This window comes from Orcinus orca, chromosome 8 (assembly GCF_937001465.1).
Source record: "Orcinus orca chromosome 8, mOrcOrc1.1, whole genome shotgun sequence".
Lineage (NCBI taxonomy): Eukaryota > Metazoa > Chordata > Mammalia > Artiodactyla > Delphinidae > Orcinus > Orcinus orca.
In genome coordinates, this window is record NC_064566.1 from 30,201,624 (window position 1) to 30,225,717 (window position 24,094).

General features: G+C 42.6%; 1 protein-coding gene and 1 long non-coding RNA gene across 5 annotated transcripts in view; both read left to right on the forward strand.

The window, feature by feature from the left end:
* The window catches only part of BDNF (brain derived neurotrophic factor), a 61,204-nt gene extending 48,933 nt beyond the window's left edge, over positions 1-12,271 (forward strand). For all 4 annotated transcript variants that reach the window (XM_049713505.1, XM_049713507.1, XM_004263943.3 and 1 more), the window contains exon 2: positions 8,544-12,271. In XM_049713505.1, coding sequence (XP_049569462.1) covers positions 8,544-9,311 — 768 coding nt within the window. In that variant the 3' untranslated portion in view covers positions 9,312-12,271. The remainder of the gene's footprint in view (positions 1-8,543) is intronic.
* Positions 1-24,094, forward strand: part of LOC125965192 (uncharacterized) — a 169,875-nt gene that overhangs the window by 111,079 nt on the left and 34,702 nt on the right. The window lies entirely within an intron of this gene.

Genomic DNA, 24,094 nt, shown 5'->3' on the forward strand with positions numbered 1-24,094 from the left:
TTTTCCCTTTACGGGAAATTTTTCCCCATGATTTCACAGGACTTGTAGAGATCAACACCTAGCATTAAATGTGATGGATACTTGATAATTTTTTCAGGCCCTTCCTTACGCAGTGGGTCACTGAAACTTCACAGAACCAGGTAGACAGTGTCTTCTTAATTAATGTTACTGTCTACCCTGTGTGGAAATTTAATAAATAATACCTTGCTTTTTGGCAATTTAATAGTCAGAACATTGTTAAATATGAACTTCAGCTCATTATGACAAACTCCACCTGAAATTCTAAAGGAAACAGAATCCTAATTAAAGAGGTTAGGCTTTTTAATTGAATGTTAACTGCCATTTCGTTCTTGTAATCTAACAACTGGCAGTTTAAAACAATACTTTAAAAAGCATTTTTAGACAGTCTCCTTATTTGATGGGCAAGTGACCTGTGTATGCTTGAGACTTCTTTAGGAGGGACTAGAGATGTACACTGTTGGGGCAGTATTTCTCTGTGTAGAGGAGGTGGAGGAAGGGGGCAGAGTATGGATAAATGGATAAGACTGCCAGCTCTGGGTGCCTCTGGCTTTCTGGAATGCTGCCTTGGTTCCCGTAGAACAGCAGGTTTCCCAGAGCAGTAATGATGGAAGCACTTGTAAACCTTTGCATGGTGGCAGCTGTACCTGGGGTTGGAATGCCAGGTGGAGTGTGTTCTTTGCCCAGGCCTGGTCCTTGTGCCAGGCATTTCCTATCTCTTATTCCAAAATTCATTCCATCATTATAGCTCACTTTTAAGACTTACTGCTCTTACTTTCATTGCACCTCCCTGAATACTAGGCAAATATTACCAGTACAGAGGGGAACTGAGTCATTTAATGTGTGTGGGAACCTAGTTTGTGCAAGGTACTGTACAAATTGTGGTAATTCAGAGAATGCCCAATCCCTCTCCTAATAGAGATTACGGTCTGGTTTTACTTCTGGATAAGGTAGGTCTCCAACCAATAGAAAAAATCCTTTTTCAGAAATGCGGTGGGGGGGGCGGGAATAGAAGGAGTGAATAGAGGGCCAGAGCTATAGGGCTTTCTATCAAAGATGTATGTAATTTTGTCTATCAAATTTATGATTCAGGGAAATACACCTTTTTTTCATGGTACTTGCATGTATGTGTCACTCCAGGTTTGAACTAAGAACCAGCAATTTCTCTGGCGTTCTTAGGCTAAGTAATGTATCCAAGTGTCACTCAACACCATGAGCGTACTCAGGGATCAGAGAGTAGTAGGAAGGACTGTGTTTTATAAGAAGTGTAATCAGATACTCTTGGACATAAACTATGTTATGGTTAAAAACTACATTTTTAAAGGAACTTCCTTCAAAGCTTTGGAACATATGCATTATCAGGTATCATTTACTAAAATATTTATCAGTTTCAGTTGATTGGTCTTTCAGGTGAGGAGGTGAGCATCTGTAATGATCATGAGCTTTTTTTCCCTCCGTTGTATTTGTGGATTCCAACTACCCATTATTTTCTTTGAGGGATGTGAGGTGTTTCTCTTTTAAGTCTTCTTGGCTAAACAATATATACCTAATGGGAAAACAATACAGAAATAATGCAGAGGGATGGAAGAAACTAGTCCCTGTAGGTGAAGGCCTAGTTTTCCTTTGGAGTCCGAGGTTCTAACCTTGTTCTTTCAGGGGAACCAGGGGAAGTGGATGAGTTGATTAAAAACTTTGGTCCTCTTTCCTCCTGTATGACATGGGGATAATTATAGTTACCTGCACCTCTAGGGGCCTATGAGTCTTAATTAATATTTGCAAAGCGTTTGGAGATCTTTGACTTAAAAGTGCTGAGCAGTAGAATCCAAGTTCGGTGTAATCATAATTGGAATGAGAGTTTATGTGCCCGCCTTCCCTCCACCTCCCTCCGTTCTGTTCCTTTGGCCCAGACAGACATGGCTCATGGTTACCACCCAGCTCTGCACACGTCTCTCTAAACCCTTTGCTTTTGGCAACTTAATTAAGCCTAAAAATACATACATACGCACATACATACATACATAGAAGAAGTTAAAAATTATGTCCAGGCCCCTTAACCCCAACTCCACACTTACGTAACTCCTTAGTATTTACTTTCAAAGCTCAACAGCCGCTAAGAATAAAGTCAATTAATTGACGTGTCTCTTCCAATGTATCATTCTTTCAGGTTCTCCTACACATTGTGATAAACTGGGCTTCTTGAAGCATTCCTCCCACTCAGAAACTCTAGTTGATTCTTCCGTGCTTGTACAGCAGGGTCCAGACTCTTCAGCATCACCCTCAGAGCCTTTCAAAACTTAACAATCATTCACTCTTATTCCTCACTACTCTTCTGTCCAGAAATGTACTCCGTGCCTTTAACCAAGCTGCCGTCCATCCACTGGGGTCTTTTCTGGATACATTAAAATCCTTTCTATCCTTTGCTATGGTCTTCACAAAGCATTCTTCTTTCTCTAAGTGGAAGTAGCCTCTTTCTCTTTATAGAATTGTACCTATACTTTTCTGGGTCGTTTCTACCTTTATATTTTAGTTACTTTACATATATGTCCTACCTCCCTCCTAGACTGGAAGGCTTGAAAACAGATCCATGTCTGATGAATGAACAACCAAAAATAAGCCTAGACTTGCAAGATTTCATTAAATTGGGCTCTTAATAGATTTTTGCATCAGGTATGTTAGGAATTAAATATTAATTGATAATTTTGCCAACATTAGCATTATCCCTGTTGCTTATAGGACTGTCTAACGTGAGCAACTATATCTTTAAACTGTGTTTCCTTTGACTACATGCTCATAGACAAAACCCAAAGGGACTGGGAAAAAACAAAGCCTTGTATTTTTCCGCCTGTATGCCCAAATTATCCATATTATTGTTTGGTTCCCCTTCTTAGCTCTGGCCATGGAAACTTGGCTCTAACATGCCTAAATTTTTGCAAAGCTTGCTTTTAGAGGAGGACTGAATTGTCTGAAATTCCATCTGCTGAAGCAATCAAGCCATAAAGTTGAAGGGTCTTGAAGGTCAGAATATCATCTTAATGGTGCTGCCTTTAGAAAGTTGGGCTCTAAGATACACACAGCTGCAAAAAACTGTGTCCATACTTTATAAGCTGCTTCTTTGACCACCGTTCATAGCATCACTTCTCTCCTCCCTGTGGTTAAATATTTTAAATTTAAAAATATATATATTTAGAACATGGCCTGATGGTAAAAATGTGGACAGTGAGACGGGGAACCTTTTAGCTTTATGATATCTGAACAGTAATTGTCTCATCTGTATAATGTGGATAATAATACCTGTCCTATCTATCTCCTTGTGGCAATCAAATTAGACGATGCTTGTGAATGTTCTGCAGTCTTTTAGACAAATATAAGTTATTACTACAGCCTGCTGTCATGGATATTCATTTGGTTGAATGTTTAAGACTTGTGAGTCATGCTTAAAAGTAAACCTTATTTCTATTTCGTTGATTTTCTTTTTAGCTCTGTGCACTATATTTAATTTTTTGAGAATGGGGCTAAAAACAACCTTCCTAGCATTTTATACATGTGGTTGAGTTGATTGTTGTAAGGCTTGGAACAGAATTAACAGCAGTGAATTTTGTAATGTATAAATAGATATATAGACTAACAAGCTACTTAGCAATTTTGCATAGCCTCTTTATCTCTTGTGTAACACTCACCTGAAGAAACTGTCATATAAGAAAATTGTCATGGAGGTTCTTAACCTTTCCTGATTTCCTAATACAGTGTATAAAATTACTCATTGAAGAGGTAAATAGGACAAAGAACATTAAAAGACTGAAAGTTCCAAATTTTGCTATAATTATTATTACTGCCCCCTTTCCAAGTCTTCTATTAGAAACAGAGCAACAAAGGAAGTAGTAGGGGCAGTTAGTGTGTTGTAGTGTTATTTGCGTTTAAAAAATTATTACTCAAGGTAAGTTATACCCTATTAGAGAAACTCAAGCGATTCCTCATGGCTGATAATTACCATCTATCAAATACTTTAGAGCTTGTAATTTGGGTTTAGTACAGCCTGTACTTGACCTAATAATTTCAGTGAGTTCACTGGTGCTTGCCATATGGAAAGGCTTCCTGTGAAAATGACATCAGCACTGTTTTCTCATGGTTTAATAAACCCATCAGTAAGTTTTGACTGAGTCTACTGCTACATTATTCTGTGTTAAGCATTATGGGGGAATCACCCATGATCCAGCGAGCTTATCATCCAATTGAAGACTGACCATAATTAGCAAGCACTGTTACCAATTAACCAGTGAGTAGGGAATGAGGTACATGTTATGTGGAATTTTAGAGGCAAAGGAGGGCAGTGTGCACTGGAGTAGTTTAAAGAAGGTGGCATGTGTGATTTGATGGTTGAACTGGGTCATGAAGGATAAGCAAGATTTAGTCAGATAGAGAAAAGAGAATTTTCCAGAAGAAAGGAACAAGTCACTTACAGGCACTGATACATTTGGGGCTCCAAGGACTCTGGCCTGCTCAGAGGAGAGGTGATGAAGCACTGAGTTGACATGAGGAAAGTTAGCTAAGTAAGGTGACGCCAGATTTTGAAGGGTGTTGAATACCGGGCAAAAGAGGTTAGATTTGATCTGGTGGAATAAAAAAGTCATTGCAAGTCTTTGTATAGGAGCATAAGATGAGAGGTTAGCAGGTCATCAGAGTTAAATGGAGCAGAAAGGATGTCATATCCATTGGGCGGGGGGGCGTGGGGAGGTGGGTAGCGCTGGGGGCATTATAGTGAAAATGAGATGGCAAGGGCTGAGCTGAGACAGTGGCAGTGGAATGGAGAAACAGGATGGACAGGAGAAGTATTTTAAAGGAAAAATGAGCAGGACTTCTTCACTGACTGGATTTAAAAGCTCTACAAGAAATACATTGGCAGAATTGATTCCAAGATTTCTATCCTGCAGCCTGGGTGGTCCAAAGTATCAAGAAACCATTGTCAAGGGTAAACTGTGACAAAGCAAGAGAGAGGCATGGACATTTATACACTACCAAACGTAAGGTAGATAGCTAGTGGGAAGCAGCCGCATAGCACAGGGAGATCAGTTCGGTGCTTTGTGACCTCCTGGAGGGGTGGGATAGGGAGGGTGGGAGGGAGGGAGACGCAAGAGGGAAGAGATATGGGAACATATGTATATGTATAACTGATGCACTTTGTTATAAAGCAGAAACTAACACACCATTGTAAAGCAATTATACTCCAATAAAGATGTTAAAAAAAAAAAAGAAACCATTGTCAGAAACAGAAAAGTTAGGAAGTGACATTGTTCCAACAAAAAGTATTGGCCTTATAAGCCAGTAGGCAGTTAGCACTGTAGAAAGTCACTCAGTTGGGTGGGGCCGTGGCTTGGGGTTGGGCTTTATCACCAGGTAGTTTAATTACTGAATGTCTGCAGATGTTCTGCTTTGAGGGATGCCCATGTTTGGGCTTCAGGATGAAAGCCAAGTAATATTTACTCAGATGCCATTTGTTCCTTTGAAAAATTTGCTTGTGGAACTGATGAGAAAATGATACTTAAAGTGCTAACTATTTTTATAACCGAAAAGTTATTAATAGAAAGATAAATGCGACAAGTGAAAAGCAGTAACTTTACAGGGTCAACTTCTTTAAGTCCAAGTATAGAAAAAAGGATCATTAAAAGACTCATTACTATGATAATAATAAAATAATTTTCCCACTCTGTAGTTTAAGATGCCTCAGTGCCTTGGGCCATTTTAAGCAGTGAGTGTGAGCACTTAGTAAATACTTACTAAACTTTTTCATTAATTCAAAGATTCACATTTTCTTATTCATTTTTTTAACGTCTCTGAAATTGGGTTACAGTTGATGTCATTTTATTGTCGTTGGCTGTGTAGCAGTTGCAACATAGTTGTCATTGCCTTAACCAATTTATTTTGCTTCATTTTCTTTTTTACATATGCACAGAAGTTATCTATGATAAAATATGTCCAAATAAGTCTAAAAGAACTCTTTTCCATTCTAAGTGGTAAAGAAAGCAATAGTTTAACTGGCTGCGTTTTTGATATCCTAGTGGTACCTAAAATGGTGTACTTCAGAAGGATAGTATCTTAGATTTCATGAAGTATGGTATTAAAAGATAGCTAATCACAGCAAATGTCTACCAGTGTGATAGAGGGGAGGAGTAAAATATTCTAAATTTGACTTTTTTCATCGGCCTGCATTTGAGGTGCCCCTTGGGTTGTTTTAATTTGGACCGGAAACACTAGGAGAAAGGATTTTCATTCAGTGGTGTAAATACAGCTGCCAGGAATAGAAAGCTCCTTGGAGGATCCATTTCTTTGATGGTGTGGAATCCAGAACCTTCACAAAAGTTCAGGTATTAGCAGACTGGATATCTGTGTTTTATTCAAACCAGTGTGTCCTCCTAATCTGAGACTGTGTACTCCAAGCAGTTCTGAGCATGCTTGCTACTCATGCAGAAGCAAGAGTGAATCTGCAAGGAAGTTGGTTGGTGTTTGGGGACGGTAATGAAGTCTTGTAGTAGTAGAAAATGTGATCTCTGATAAAATTGGAGGACGGAAACATTGGGTTCTCGCTCCCAGAGTTTCAGCTCTTTCTGCAGTATGACCTACTGACTGGAGGAGGTAGGTTACCTTCCTGGCAAGTGACACCTCATGGACAGAAAAGCAGTCCCCTTTCCTACCGACTGGCACAGCGTAACAGCTGTGGCACGTGCGTGTCTTTTTGTAAGCCCTTGCTCCAGAACCCAGAAGTAGGAATAAAGTTAGAATGTTGGGCTCGGGCGGGGGAATGCTTCCCATTGCTACTCAGGGACACGATGCCTCAGGTAAGTGATCCTCAAGTCCTTCACCATCCGACGGGAACCTTGTGTCTGTAGGTATGTTTTCACCTCGCTCTTCACTCATTCTAATTGGCTTCCCAGAGCATGCTTGTAGCTGGAGAGCCAAATTTAGAGTATAGCTACTCTCTGGCAAACAGGAAAAGATTAATTTTGTAGTGTGCTGTTAAGGGACTTCCCAGAAACCTTCAAAAGCCCAGAAAGAAGCACCAGCTCAGCTGCCTGTACCAAAATGTGCACAGTGCCGCCCGGCTTTTTAAAGGTACGATCGACTCAGAGCTCACGCACACATGTGCACACAGGTCACGTTCCAATAAAAAGAGAGGCTGAACTCTCTTAGATGAGTCTGCACAAGAGCCAGAAAAGCCGAGGGGTGAGGGGCTGAGGGAGTTAGTGGAGATACACGTCGATGCGCATGTGGCAGGCACTTGAAATTGCCTTCGAGCTTTTTGATGTCACCTTCTTCAGTTCTCTTTTTTCCGGTACGCGGGCCTCTCACTGTTGTGGCCTCTCCCGTTGCGGAGCGCAGGCTCTGGACGCGTGGGCTTAGCGGCCATGGCCCACGGGCCCAGCCGCTCCGCGGCACGTGGGATCTTCCCGGACCAGGGCACGAACCCGTGTCCCCTGCATCGGCAGGCGGACTCTCAACCACTGCGCCACCAGGGAAGCCCCAGTTCTCTCTCAGGCAGACACGTTGCTTTCATGATATCAGCCCCAGGCAGAGACGCGTCATTAAAATCAACGTGTAGAAAATGATTTCTGTTTGGGAACGAGCAAAGCTTATTTTCGTTACGACCACCCAAGGTGTAGTAGAAAAACGTTGAAGCTGGACTTGGGAGCCCCGAGTTCTAATAGAAACTTTCTTCGTGACGGGAGGCAAGTCCTCCATGGCCTTTGGCTTTCTTATCGGTAGAACTGGATGATCTGACGAAATGATCTTTCTCCTTTGTTTTTGTTTGTTGGTTGGTTTTTGGCCGCACCGCATGGCTTGCCGGATCTCAGTTCCCTGACCAGGGATCACACCCGGGCCAGAGCGGTGAACGTGCTGAATCCTAACCGCTAGACCACCAAGGAACTCCCTCCTTTCTTCTAATGGATTATCTCCATGGGAGGAAAGAGTCAATGGGGAGCCTCCTTGTAGCTCCCTGACTTGTTTTCTTGTTCATGCCTGGATAGCCCCTAGCTAGAAAGGCCCCCTCAGACCCCACAAGCCACTACTGGTCCTGTCACACGTTCCTGCCATAGGGCCACGCTGCTGGCTTGAGGGAAAAAAAAAGATTACTATTACCCTCGCCGTTGTTGCTTGGTAACATTTCTGCTGTTGTGTTTCCTGTGACAGCCCGAGCAGAGATCATTAAAAATTAAACTTACAGAGCTGCTCAAGTGGGAGGAAAGAGGCAAACTCGAAGCCACAGTTTCTTTTCACTTGCTCAGGAGCCACCTAATCTCGGGTTTACATGCTAAACCTTGGGGCCAAGGCTGCACAGCTCTGGTTTGTATTAAGGCCCATCGAGCACACTACTGACATTAACCTGTGTCTGGTGCAGCTGGAGTTTATCACCAATACAGCAGAAACCTTGACCGTGCAGAATGGCCTGGAATTACAATCAGATGGCTGCTTTGTATCCCAGCAAAAGAAAGCCCTAAACAGTCTTGTGTCCTGTTTCTGCTTTCTCCCTACAGTTCCACCAGGTGAGAAGAGTGATGACCATCCTTTTCCTTACTATGGTTATTTCATACTTCAGTTGCATGAAGGCTGCCCCCATGAAAGAAGCCAACGTCCGAGGACAAGGCAGCTTGGCCTACCCAGGTATGCGGACCCATGGGACTCTGGAGAGCGTGAATGGGCCCAAGGCGGGTTCGAGAGGCCTGACGTCGTCGTTGGCTGACACCGTTGAACACGTGATCGAAGAGCTCTTGGACGAGGACCAGAAAGTTCGGCCCAGTGAGGAAAACAATAAGGACGCGGACATGTACACGTCCCGGGTGATGCTCAGCAGTCAAGTGCCTTTGGAGCCTCCTCTCCTCTTCCTGCTCGAGGAATACAAAAATTACCTGGATGCCGCGAACATGTCCATGAGGGTCCGGCGCCACTCGGACCCTGCCCGCCGCGGGGAGCTGAGCGTGTGCGACAGCATCAGCGAGTGGGTGACGGCGGCGGATAAAAAGACTGCAGTGGACATGTCAGGCGGGACAGTCACGGTCCTCGAAAAAGTCCCCGTCTCGAAAGGCCAACTGAAGCAGTACTTCTACGAGACCAAGTGCAATCCCATGGGTTACACAAAGGAGGGCTGCAGGGGCATAGACAAGAGGCATTGGAACTCCCAGTGCCGAACTACCCAGTCGTACGTTCGGGCCCTCACCATGGATAGCAAAAAGCGCATTGGCTGGCGGTTCATACGGATAGACACTTCCTGTGTATGTACATTGACCATTAAGAGGGGAAGATAGTGGCTTTATGTTGTATAGATTATATTGAGACAAAAATGATCTATTTGTATATATACATAACAGGGTAAATTATTCAGTTAAGAAAAAAATAATTTTATGAACTGCATGTATAAATGAAGTTTATACAGTACAGTGGTTCTACGATCTATTTATTGGACATTTCCATGACCAGAAGGGAAACAGTCATTTTTTGCGCACAACTTTAAAAAAGTCTGCATTACATTCCTCGATAATGTTGTGGTTTGTTGCCGTTGCCAAGAATTGAAAAACGTTAAAAAAAAAAGTTTAAAAAATACTACTAATAAATTGCATGCTGCTTTAATTGTGAATTGATAACAAACTGTCCTCTTTCAGAAAACAAACAAAAAAAGAAAGAAAGAAAAAAAAAAGCCTAACAAAAATTTGAACCAAAACATTCCGTTTACATTTTAGACAGTAAGTATCTTCGTTCTTGTTAGTACTCTATCTGTTTTACTGCTTTTAACTTCTGATAGCGTTGGAATTAAAACAATGTCAAGGTGCTGTTGTCATCGCTTTACTGGCTTAGGGGATGGGGGATGGGAGGGGTATATTTTTGTTTGTTTTGTGTTTTTTTTTTTGTTTTGTTTTGTTTTGTTTTTTTAGTTCCCACAGGGTGTAGGAATGGGGAAAGAATTCCTTCCATCTAGAGTCTGGTTGATAAAAGATTCATTTGTATGTTGCAGAGATGTCGGCAGTATCAATCAGATGACTGGAAAGTGAATAAAAATTAAGGCAAACGAATGACGTGCTCACTCCACTTCCCGTGACGCACCTCTTAGGCGCCTGCTCACCCTCTGGGCCTTGGTCGGGGGAAGATTCTTTGGTTGGAAAGATCTCCATTTACTCTGAGCACATTCTTTCCCCCCCACCCCCTCTGGTCCCCTCCTTGTTTTGTTTTCTCGAAGGGAGAAAAATCAGTTGCGCGCTCTGAAATATTTTACAACTGCTGCAAATGAGTAGACATGTTTTGTCACATCGTGGCACTCATATAAGCATGGAGAACAGTGATTTCTTTCTTTCTTTTTTTTTAGATGAGAGAAAAACAAAAAATAATTCAAAAATAAAAATTCTTTTAGATGAGGGGTAAACATTTGGGTCAATCATTGTGAGGCTTAAAAAAAAAATCATGGAAAGGCATATAACTGTCTTGCAAGCAAAAGGTAGAGTTCTGTACAGACCCAGAAACACCTAGATCAGAGCAGAAGTCCACACTGCCAGTGAAATGAGACTGAACAGCCTTCTGGAGGCTGTGTGGAGCTGACCTATCATTTCCAGGTGGTGCAGAAGGAATTTCTGAGCGGCCATGCTGAGGTCTAGGTGGGGTGGAGAAGGGTACTTGAGACATTCCAGAAGGGAGGACTCTGAAGGACCCTCAGGGGTGGCTCTGGAATGACACGCGTCAAGTTGCTTGGACCTCGCGCTTTAAGTGCCTACATTATCTAACCGTGCTAAGAGGTTCTCGCTGGAGGACCGCGCGCTCAAGCCGATTTACACCCTCCACCTCTGAGTAATTTTGCATAAAGCTGGATTAGCCTGGAACATTTTTGGAACTACACGATGGCATTGTGATCATGGAATGGATTCGATGAGATGGGAGATGTTTGTTACATGAGCACTTATTGCTTTGAAATTAGACTTGAGGAAACCAGGGTTTTGTCTTTTGAGAACTTTTGGTAAAGGGGAAGGGAACAGGAAAAGGCCCCAAAACTCAGGTTGGATGACCATGGCTACCAAAAGAAAATCTTGTCCAGAGACAAGACTTTGGGATGGTGTCTGCCCATCCAGGACACTAAAGGCTTGAAGGCGCTATGCTCGGTGGAAGAGGCCAGGACAGAGCTGACAAAGTTTTGCTCCCCGGTAAAGGCTGCAGCCACCTCGTGACCATCCTGTCTGTTCATGGAGAGGGTCCCTGCCTTACCTCTGCAATCTTGGGTTAGGAGAAGTCGAGTTGGGAGCCTGAAATAGTGGTCCTAGGTAAAATGGATTCCAGTGGAAATTAGTGCCCATTTAGCCCATCGTGTAAACCTGAAAATGTCCTGGATGGGGTCCTTGAGTATCAGAAAGCCTCAAGAAATTTGCTGCATCTTAGTAGGGTGAGGGATAAGCAAAAGAGGCTGTCCATCATGACCCAGGGAATGAAGATACCATCAGCAAATAATGTCTACTTGTTCAGTCTTTCATTTAGAACGAGGCTATCTTTTACGGTACCATCCTGAACACCTGTCTTTAAAAGAAGGAATAACTTATGTAGTATAGGTTTGTTTTGTGCTGTTTGAAACTACTATCTTTGTAATTATCTTTAACATGTAATGAATACTCGGAATATCTGCTGTCTGATCAATTTTCACAGCCTCCTGTCAAGGGACAAAATTCTAAAACAAAACAAAAAAGTCCCCATCACAGTCTCGAAGTGTACTGTAAAGGCCGGATCTCTTAAGTGGCCGAGCAGGAGGCATTCAGCAATCATGTGGTCGGTGGCAGTCTCTTATTCAATAAGCTACATCACAGTCACATGCTCGGTGGTTTACGTTGACTTAAGGTTGATTTTGTTAAAATCTTTCTCTGTTGCTGTTCATTTTTGTTCCATTTTGTTTGGTTTTGTTTTTTTAAAGTCTTGCTGTGGTCTCTTTGTGGCAGAAGTGTTTCATGCATGGCAGCAGGTCTGTTGCTTTTTTCTGGTGATTCCCATTGACAATGTAAATGTCTGTGGCCTTGTTCTCTCTATGGTAAAGATATTATTCACCATGTAAAACAAACAAAAAATATTTATTGTATTTTAGTATATTTATATAATTATGTTCTTGAAAAAATTGGCATTAAAACTTAATCGCATCAGAAGCCTATTGTAAATACAAGTTCTATTTAAGTGTACTAATTAACATATAATATATGTTTTAAATATAGAATTTTTAATGTTTTTAAATATATTTTCAAAGTACGTAAAATCTGGGGGTTCTGGGTTTTATTCTCTTCACTGTAAAACAAACATGACAACGTGTTTTGTTATAAATACGTGTGTTCCTTGCTTTAAGACCAACCTGACTAGTTTTAGCAATTGCACAGCCCTCCAGAGAGGATGCTTATTTCAGAGCATGGGAGACCAATCCTGCAGTCTGTGAGCTTTCAAGAAGCTCTAGGATTGGGCCTGTCTTCCACAGTGGAAAACGGGAGTGTCATTTTCTAGGACACTTGAAAGTTTTCCCCTTTGAAGTGATATACTTTCATCAAATACCAAGCCATGTATCCTAGCAACATCAGGATCCGTGAATTAGGGCTGGCTGGCTCTATTTGATTATAAAATAACTGTTAAAAAAAAATCAAAGTAGGTTTACTTAGGGATAATGAGGATAAATTGGTCCAAATTTAGAAAGTCAATGACTGAAAAAAACATAGAAATTCAATATTTAGAGGCAGGTCATGTACCCTCCGTTTGGAAATGGTGCCGTTTGCATTATGTGCTCGTATCCGTTGCACTGATTTAATTTTTGTACGTGGAACACGCAGATTTTATATCACAGTACCCACGAGCTAACAGATTGCTAGGATTTCTAAAAAGATTTGCCTCTTTCATGGCTGCCAAGCTGCTGGGTAATTTAGTTAAAGTGTTTGAAGTTATCGCTAAATCTTAGGGAAATAAATGGAAGGATTTTAAATGAGAGAAAGGGCCATTAAGGAAAAAAAGCATCTGTTCCTACTCTTCAGACTCCCCATTTGAACACTGACAACCCATCCCAGAACGTGGTGAACTATATCTGTGCAATGTATCATTTCTATTTCAAACATACACACACATGGTTTCCTCTTGTATTGTCTTATAAATAAGGATCAAGAAAGTCATAACAAACATAGATTTGTGGGTATGGAAGGAAGGGCAGATCGAATGAGAGGAATTCCTCCATCCTAATCTATCCAGTGAGTTTGCAAAGTACTCTAAATCCTAGGAGAAGTCCCGACGGCCAGTGAAGACAGCAATGGGCTGCCAGTGAGCCAGCGAGCCCAGCAATGAATTAGAACTTTAGGAAACTTCAGACGTAACCAATTTTCACAGTCGAGGAAGACTAAAAGGTTTTTGAATCTTGAGTAAAAAGAAGTGAGAATTCAATGTGACATTCAAACTCCTTAAAGGAGTTTGGTAAACATGACAGGAAGTTTTCGTCAGAAGATGACGTCAGAGAAACAAGCAAACAAAAGATGGAGACATCTCCTAAATTAACCGGCTTGAACTTAACAGGACTAGTCAATTTGTACTCTAGTCATTGGGTAAGCGGTTAAACCTCTTTCATTATGAAGATGCCTGGAAATAAGCCAGATCATTGCTATTGTTTTTCACCTTATTCATAAGCCTCTGTGGTCATTAGCAGTGGCTATGAAGTCTTTTTATTAGCTGTACCGATTCTGTGAATACTGTCACAGTTCTGAGTGAGAATCTGAACTAATTCGTAGAATGGATCAGTGTTAAATTTTCCCTGATTCATTTAAGAGGTTACTAGCCTCTGGATAAAATGTCAGACACCTTATGCACTGCAACAGAAGCCTTCATGCCTGGCCTCAGCTCAGCCAGCACCCTAGCAGCGTTAGGGCTTAGGCCTAATTAAAACACACGTCTCCTCCATGTTCTCGCATTAAGCCTGTTCTATAAGACAGTTAAAGTGGAAGTGGCTGCATGTTTTGGTAAGCCATTGTTAAGTAAAGGATGTTGACAATTGGGATAAGAAACAATTTATCTACATAATGTAGGTAGATAAATTATTTAGCTTGGAAAGAATGACCCACAGATTTGATCCAACCTTAAAATGTTGAACAGCAAAATTAGTGATGGAATCTGGGCTTCTTTTTTTATTCTTTTTTTAGCTGCGGGTTGTTTTAACTTGTTTTAAAGGTTGGGTGGGGGCTTCCCTGGTGGCGCAGTGGTTGAGGGTCCGCCTGCCGATGCAGGGGACGTGGGTTCGTGCCCCGGTCCGGGAGGATCCCACATGCCGCGGAGCGGCTGGGCCCGTGAGCCATGGCTGCTGAGCCTGCGCGTCCGGAGCCTGTGCTCCGCAACGGGAAAGGCCACAACAGTGAGAGGCCTGCATACCGCAAAAAAAAAAAAAAAAGGTTGGGTGGTTGGTTTGGGGGGAGAAATTAATTGGGAATCTGACTGTTGTTGGTTACAATAAGCTGACTGGTGGTTGGTGCTGTGAACTCCCCCCCTAAGAGCCAAATTCAGTGGCTAGAGTAGGTGCGGCCACTCCAAACCAGCCAGGCTTTACGTACTTTCCAGCTAATAAATACCCGGCCCACACCTCTATCCCCTATTCCTTTAATTCTAGCCACCCTTTCATTCTCTGTAGGGAAAAAAAAGGCAACCTCCTTGCGTTTTGATATGTGAGTAGAAGCAGTAAATTGCCTGAAGAATATATTTAAATAGTAGAAAAATATTGTGGCCTTACCCGTGATAGACCTCATTAAGAAAAAGAGCCATTTATGTCACACTCTCTACAGGATTTCCATAGGCCTTTACCTCAATCCCTTGAATTAGTTGCTAGGCACAAAATACTAGATCAGGAGCTCCCCGACCTGACATTTGCTTTTCTGAAAAGCAACAACCCTGGATGCTTGGTGATGTCAGTAGCATGGACTCGTAAAAGCTAGTCTTCCAATTCATTAAATCTTATCCCACCCCCAACACACATGCAAAATAAACAAATAGGACCTGTGCATTCATTGTCTATTTGAGTGCGAGCTGCTAATTTTTTATATGTGGCAAAACAAAAGTACTTTTCCTTTGCCAAAATAAGCCCTTCTGCCCTAAAATACCCCACACAGAACACCGTAATTAATGACGGTATTAATAATCATAAGCCTGTAAGTGACAAGAAAAAGTGTTGGTTGAAAGACTGAGCTTGGGGTGTATGTTCTGCATTTAGAAACATCACAAGGATGCTTCTGCAGCACTGCACTTTGGTACTGTATGCTGTTCAAATGGTTCCTTGGAAACCAGGAGCTGCTCTGTGTAGAATGGCTGAACCCGGGGGAAATATTTTCGTCTAGCGTAAGTGCTCACATTTTGGAAAAATCCATATCAAGAACTGAGGTACACATTCAAATTAATTTAGTCTACATTCTCCATCGAGCCTTAACATGAAAAAATAATCATAATGGTTTCCAAACTCGAATTTGGTGCATATCAAGGGGGGGAAGAGGAAAAAGACACAAAACAAAATAGAAACGCTCCAAACATCAGAGACCTTCTCCAAAAGGTACCAAGAGCGTTCAGTTGGAGATTGTACTACCTGCCCATGCATCTGATTGGACTAAGCAGTGGTCCTCAAGGGGTGCTCTCCAGTCAGCAGCAACAGCATCTCCAGGAACTTGTTAGAAATGTACATTCTCAGGCCCCACCCTAGACCTACTGAATCAGATGCTCTGGGGGAGGGGCCCGCAATCAGTGTTTTTAACAAGCCCTCTGGGTGATACTCACGAATCCCTGGACTAGGGGGAGTAGACAGTCTGCCACATATTCTTCTAGACAGTAGGAAGACAGCACAGCCCAAGAAATTGGATCTGTGAGTTCTAATCCCAGCCATGCCACCACCTCTTTCCAGGACCCTGAACACATCATTCAAACCATCCAGATTTTCATTTCCTAAAAAACACAAGAGCAATGGGTGCTCCCAGGTGGAGCAGTGCTCAGTGATGGGAGACTGCAATGATTTAAAAAAAAGCAAGCATGAAGATGTGTGCTGGGAAAGCTCACTGCAGTTGATAGTCAATATTTTTTTCTTTTTTTTTTTCAAAGCTATAGCAGTAGTGGATACAGGACCCAGAGCATGTAGTTGTTTGTAACACATTTGGAATGACCGCAAGAAATGAGAAGCAACATGCAGCAAATTAATAAGAAAAAGATTATTCCATCTGGGGAGCTGGTCTCTGCATCTGCCAACATGGCCCCCTCTTTGTGAAACAGAGCTATATTAGTCACACACTAAATAAGCTTCCTGAATTAATCAGCTATTAACGTCCAGCTGAGGAGTCCTAGGTTCACCCCTCCAGAAAGACCAGATTGCAAATGCAAAGGGCTTCTCCAGCCTCGGTGGCAAACCTTTTCCTGATCGTAGGAACTATTTCTGGAAAGGAGGACGGGAGAATAATCTATTTGCACCTCCACCCCTTCTGTGTGAGTGTGTGTGTATCTGTGTGTGCATATTCCTGCACGTGTTAGACACTGCAAACTGCATTTGAAGATTCTCTGTTTAGGAGCTGGGGTGGAGGGTGTCCAAATATGTTACCCATCTATTGGACAACATGGAAACCTGAATTCTGACAAGCCTACCTTAGGAACCAGGAGTCCTGGTAGTTCAGTCTTTAACTAGGATGACCAAAGCCATTTCTGGTCTCTGGACCTCCAACCCCTCATCTATTGTAGGAAAAGACTGAACTGGATGGTCTTGGAGGTAAATTCCAGCCCTAAGAGTCTATCATTCCATTCTTCCTACTTCATCATTTGTGGTAAAAGAGGTTAAAAGAGGTTTCTGAAGCTCTTAAAGGTTGGGGAACATTATGAAAGTTCACGGCCCATCTCCTGGATCCCTCCACGCTTACTGCTTGGCACTTATCACAAGATTGAAATCAGGAGGTACTTGTGTCAAAATGGGAGTTGAGGAAGGGGGGAAATGCCCCAAGGAAGCTTTTCACTTCATATATAAAATGAAAATGTTACCAACTGTTTGACAATCAGGCAGAAAATGCCTTGGAAGAGGAGCCCAAATATTCTGCAAGGTGCAAACGTTTTCTGCCTGGCTCTATACTTGCTTTCAAAGCCAGACAATATTTGCCTGTGTTTTATGTCACTCCATGACAAAAATGGTGCCCGACAAACAGAGATCTGGTATGTTTTGCTGAGGTGAGGTCAGGAAACCCTGGATCAAACTGCAGGATTTGCATCCTGTAAAGTCACTGTTTATAGAACCCTCCAAAGCAGAAGGGACTTGCCTCTCAGTTCCTTTGGGTTTATAGCTTCACCAGGGTCATGCAGCTCTCAACCTGCTCCTCTGCTACCCCCGGCACTCTAGGTATAGCCTCTTTCTGGAGACAATAGCCTTGAAGACAATGGTGTCACATGATGAATCATGGCAGCACCACACCCAATAGACTTCTTCACAGCAAACCTTCAGGGAAGGTCATTCTGAGTAGAACTTTGGCTAGCTTAGGAGACAAACCTCGCTGGTTAGGCAGAATCTGGAATTCCTCGTTCCAGCTACCCAACTTTGGCTTATTCCTGGGCCAGAATCCTTTGGGCCTGAATCTCTGAAAACCTATATTTTCTTTCTAGTGCCATCTATGTCTGCTCCTCGTTCATGCTGATCTTCCCCTCCTGGCAACCTCAGGACTCTATTTATTCTGGGATCCAACTTCTCACCCCTCAGAGTACAGGACCATAGATTTTGGAGCCTGAGGGTTGGGGGTCTGAATTTCAGCTCTGACACTAGAGCTGTGTGTCTGTGGGCAAGTTACTTAACTTCTCTGTGCTCCAATTTCCTCACTTGTAAAGGACAGGTAAAAATACTACCAGTTCCCTCATAGGATTTTGTGAAAAGCAAATGGGTCCATGCACATAAAGCACTTAGAAAAAGGATGGTCCCATGGAAGTGTCAAACTCTTACTCTGTTGACTGCGGATGAGCTGGGCTCACCTAGAGCAGATATCAGAGACTGTTCTCTAATATTCTCTGACTCCTAGAGAGGATCCTATTTCATGTGTTTCATTAAGCATCCAAGGCCGCTTGTCTTTTCTGGAAGACTCAGGGAGTCAACTCTTGTGTATCCCGTGGCAATATACTCCTTGGCAGTTAAACTGTGGCCAATACACACACTTAGGCAAATGGAGAAGGAGATACACTACAATCAAAGGCATCTTTCTAGATTGTACAATCCAAATGAAGCCCATTATCCTTTAAGTGTCCATCCCAGCTGAATGGAAAAGACTGACGCCAGGGTGAAATGGATGAACTCACAGAGTCAGAAAGAAAAACAAGGCGCCACAGCCGTACTTCTCAAAATAGCTGTGGCCCGTCAGGAAGATCCCACCTCACCGCTGAGCCATCCAGCCCTTCACACAATAAGAATGACCAGTGCTCACTGTGAGCAGGCAGTGTCCGAGGCACATCGTGCAGACGTGCTCACTTAATTCTCACAAGAGTCCATAGACTAGGTGGTAGGATTAGGACTCCCATTTTAGAGATGAGGACACTAGGACACAGAGAGTTCAATTAAGTTGCCAAAGATCACTAGTGAGTAGCAGAGCAGGACCTGGAGTCCAGGCAGCCTGGATCTGGGGCCACTGTTAACCCCTGCAAAATAGAAACAGTGTAAGAGCATTGGGAAAATACAGAAACAAAAAAAATGGAGGGAGCTACGTATCTAAGAAGAGTTGGACCTCCATCAAGCAGGTGGAGCACTAGTGGTGCTTATAGTTTTTAGCTTTCGAGAGAACACTGGCTTGCTCTTTTAAGGGTTAACGTGCCAAGGGGGTCAAATTGTGTGCGGGCCCTTCCAAAAGTGGACGCAACTCTGTGCTGGGCAATCTGAGGGCAGGGTTTCTAGAGTTTTGTGTCAGCTGTCTCCAATACCTGGAAAGGAGGCAGCTGTCACCCAGTCTACCTCATAGCAGCTCGGAAGGGCTTCCTGTGAGCAGCCAGGATTGGGTAGACAGGCAGAGTGTTCTGGAACCACTTGCTAAACTCAGGAATGCCCAATCCTCCCTAGGTCAAAAACGTACAAAGTTGTTTTGTGTTTGGGCTTGGTGGAGGAGAGAAAGTGCAGTGATCCTGGCCCTGCTGGGTTGGCATCAGGAGCAGAGTAGCACATGAGCCATCTCTCCCCTACTCTTCCATGTAGGGCAGACATTGCTAACAAGTCCTAGCTGAGCTTAGCTGCAGTCTCAGAACCATCTTTAAGGCTGTGCTCTGACCCAGGAGACGAACACAGTTTGCAGTCCTGATTCCCCCAGTTTCTCAAGATCAGATCCTATAGGTGATGGGATCGATCTGGCAGCAAAGTCAAGGTGCTGAGGACTGGATATGCCCATCAGGTCGGAGCAGAATTTGGGTGTGAAAGGGCAAAGCATGTTCTGCAGACATGTGAATGTGAGAGTGAATTCCATGGCTTCAGACAGATGATCCACTGTGAGAAGCCCAGTAAGGAATGATTACCCTAGGAACTGATTGAACATGGGGAAGAGTTTGACATAGGCAATAATATTAGTACCAGACGCCATTCTGTTGTACCTATTTTGTACCAGATGCCATTTACCAGATGCCGTGCTAGACCCTTTGCATGCTATTTAAAATACACGTCAACTCTGTGATACATACAACTTTAGAGACAAGGAAACTGACAACAGACAGCCTAAATAACTTGCCCCAAGGTCACACAGTTAATAAATGATAAAGTCAGATTTGAAGCCACATCTATAGAATCTCAAGACCTCCAATTGTTTTCAAATCAGCATTGTTTCATTTCCTTTCATTGTTCGTATGTTACCTACAATTCTTCATAAGTTTGCTGTTGCCTCTGTTAATAATCTCTTGGCATGCTCACTATGACCCTGGCATTTTTCTCCCCCCCACCGCAGCTTTATTAAGATATAATTGACATATAACGTTGTGTAAGTTTAAGTACAATGTGTTGCTTTGATACACTTATATATTGCAAAATGATTACCACCATAATGTTAACTAACACCTGCATCACATCACATAATTACTGTTCTTTTTTGTGGTGAGACCATTAAAGATCTATTCTCTTAGTAACTTTCAAGTGTACAATACAGTATTGTTAACTATAAGCACCATGCTGTACATTAGAGTCCCCAGAACGTATTCGTCTTATAGCTGAAGTTTGTATCCTTTGACCAAAATCTCCCCATTTGCCCCACCCCCAGCCCCTGATAGCCATCATTCTAGTCTCTATTTCTATAAGTTCACTTTTTAAATTTTTATTGTTTTATTGAAGTATAGTTGGTTTAAAATGTTGTGCTAATTTCTGCTGTACAACAAAGTGATTCAGTTATATATATAGAAAGAGATATATATAGATATATATATACTTTTTAATATTCTTTTCTATTATGGTTTATCATAGGATATTGAATATAGTTCCCTGTGCTATACAGTAGGACCTTGTTGTTTATCCATTCTATATATAAAGGCTTACATCTGCTAATCCCAACCTCCCACTCCATCCCTCCCCCAACCCCCTCCCCCTTGGCAACCACAAGTCTGTTCTCTATGTCCGAAACAGAGTCTGTTTCTGTTTCCTAGATAGGTTCATTTGTGTCATATTTTGGATTCCACATATAAGAGATATCATATGGTATTTGTATTTCTCTTTCTGACTTACATCACTTAGTATGATAATCTCTACTTGCATCCATGTTGCTGCAAATGGCATTATTTCATTCTTTTTTATGGCTAAGTAATATTCCATTGTATATATGTACCACACCTTCTTTATCCATTCATCTGTCAATGGACATTTAGGTTGCTTCCATGTCTTGGCTATTGTAAATGGTGCTGCTGTGAACATAGGGGTGCATATATCTTTTTGAATTATAATTTCGTCTGGATATATGCCCAGGAGTGGGATTGCTGGATCATATGGTAATTCTATTTTTAGTTTTCTGAGGAACCTCCATACTGTTTCCGTAGTGGCTGCATCAACTTACATTCCCACCAACAGCATAGGAGGGTTCTCTTTTCTCCTCACCCTCTCCAGCATCTGTTGTTTGTAGGCTGTTTAATGAAGGACATTCTGACTGGTGTGAGGTGGTACCTCATTGTAGTTTTGGTTTTCATTTCTCTAATAATTAGAGCTGTTGAGCAACTTTTCATGTGCCTGTTGGCCATCTGTATGTCTTCTTTGGAGAAATATCTATTTAGGTCTTCTGCCCATTTTTCAGTTGGGTTGTTTGTTTTTATGTTGTTGAGTTGTACGAGCTGTTTGTATATTTTGGAAATTAAGCCCTTGTTGGTTGCATCATTTGCAAATATTTTCTCCCATTCTATAGGTTGTCTTTTTGTTTTGTTTATGGTTTCTTTTGCTGTGCAAAAGCTTGTAAGTTTGATTAGGTCCCATGTGTTTATTTTTGTTTTTGTTTCTATTACCTTGGGAGACTGACATAAGAAAACATTGGTATGACTTAAGGTTCAGCTTTTTTAGATTCTACATATAAATGAGATCACACAGTGTTTGTCTTTCTCTGTCTGACTTATTTCACTTAGCATAATGCCCACATGGTCCATCCACATTGTTGCAAATGCCAAGGCCCCCAATCTTAATCACCAGACCAGTGGCTCTTGATCATGATCTATACATCTGAATCACTTAGGGAATGTTTTAAAAATACATATGCCCAGGCCCCACCCCAGATGAGTTAAATCAGAATCTCTGGGAGCGGGACCCAGGCATCTGTATTGAAATTCCCCAGTGGTTCTGTTGACCAGCCAGGGTAGAACCACTACCCGAGACTCCTCTTCCTCTGGGTAAGCATGAGTCAGAAATATCAGAGAATTCTGGTCCTAACCCAGTGGCTAGGACTTGGGCATTGTAGTTTAATGTCTGGGAATTAACCAACTAGACCCTAGACCTAGGGGAAATCAAATAGAGTAGAAGACTTACCATGGAACAAAGAACAATTCTAGATATGAAAATCAACATTCAGAGTCAGGATGGGATGACCAGATAGCTCAGTTAAATACTGAATCCCGAACCAGGGTCCTCAAACTCCTTCAGATTCACTGTGATCAAGAACAGAAGAGGCACGAACTCTACAGGAGGGCTGAGCCTGCAGGTGAGGGTCAAGTGGCAGCAGTGCAGAGAAAAAAGCTCCACTCGCCAGGAGGCAGGCAGGTCATCCCCTGTCCCACCTCTGAGCAGGCTGCTCTGAGCCAGAGACAAGCCTGCACACGTCACTTCACTGAAGCTTGTCTTATTCTGCTGGACTCCAAAGGACTTTATAAAGTTCAAGCAAAAAGAAGATCTGATTGTTTGGAATGTCTTCTCTGTTTTCAGAGTGACCATTAGGTTAGCATTTGGCTTTGTCTTTTGCCCCTTCTAATTTTTCTGTCTCCCCCCACCCCTACCTCAAACTGCCAAGCAGTCAGTTTGATTGACACTTAGTAGGAAAAAACATCTCTATGTCTCTTGGCCCCTTCCTGGAGGGCTTCTCTGAGCAGCAGTGCAGGAGATGCCCAGCTTAGCCAGGCCACGGGGCTCACTGGAACCGGCGAATGCTCTGTGTCAGCAGGCAGCAGGGTCAGCTGGTAGGAGGGTAAAAGTGGGCAAGCGCCTGGCTTCTTCCCCGTGTTTTTCAGAACAGGAATCTGAGTCCCTGGAATCACTAGCCTGTGGGACCAGGAGCTATTTTGAGCCTTCTCTCATCCAGTGGAAAGTTAGGGGTGGTGTCATCCGAAACTGCCAAAGAATATCCGATTTCACCCTTATCCGGGACACGTCCCTAGAGGAAATGGAAGCAATGTTAGAGAGACCAAATACCTGTGTCGGAACATCCCTTTGTTTTTACTTGTGTGCCGTTTTTTCTCATCCGTTCCTTCCGTTTTCACCTCACCCTTTCCACTACTCTAGTTCAGGTCTTCGTTACTTCTTGCCTGGACTCTCATGATAGTCTTCTGGTGGGTTCTCTACCTCCAATCTGTTACCCCCACCACAATCTATCCTCTCGTGATAGCAGAAAGATCTCCCTGAAGATTCGATGGAAATCATGCGAAAATGCTTTGTAACACAGTATACACATGGCAACGCCCATCAACTGACTTGGCAGGAGGCAGGGATGCTGTCCTTACTCACTGGTAAGGACACAGGGATAAAGTCCAGTGCTTTTGCAAAAGGATGAAACAGACAGCTGAGTGGAATGTTTTAGGGTAACAAGGGTGTCAGTTGGTACACACAGTATCGGAACCTTTAAAAAAGTTCTCAAGAAGTCATTCAAGATGGCCTTGTCTGCTCAGCAATTGTATGACAGTGTGATTATCCTGATGAGAAGTACGGGATAAAGACCTAATTATGCCCATTTCTCAAGGAACGGAGGCTGAGAGAGGCTGGGTGATTTGCCAAACATCTCTCAGTGAGCACATGGCAGAACCTTATATAAATTCAGAGGACATGTGCTTTCCAACGTGCTATTAATACAGATACATTGATGTAGAAGGATGGACGGATGGATGGATGGATGAACAGACAGTATGATTTTCCTTCCTTTGATGTATTGAAGGGATTTCCATTGTTGACAGAACATAAATCAATCAGACTGGCGTTCATAGCCTTCTAGGATGTGGTTGTAGATTATTTTCCTACTGTATTTCACGGACCACTCCCAACCTACCCCTCCCTGTTCTCCAAGTACACTTTGCACTCTCTCTCCACCATTCCTGTGTTCACTTCCTGATTCCCCGATTGTAAAAACCCCACCCAAGCATAACCCACTGCCAGTTCAATTTGAATTTCAAATAAACAATGAATAATGTTTAATATAAGTATGTAGAAATACGGCATGGGACACACTTAACATATTATTTGTGTTTATTTAAATTCTAATTGAACTCGGTGTGTCTTGGAATTTCGTTTGCTACATCCAGCAGCCCTACCCATAAGATGTTGCTCTACCCATATGCATCCTCTGATTTTACTCAGCCCATCTCAAAGTCGGATTCAGCACTTCTTTGTGTTTTCCATACAGAGTTCATTCTTACCAAATCATTGGTG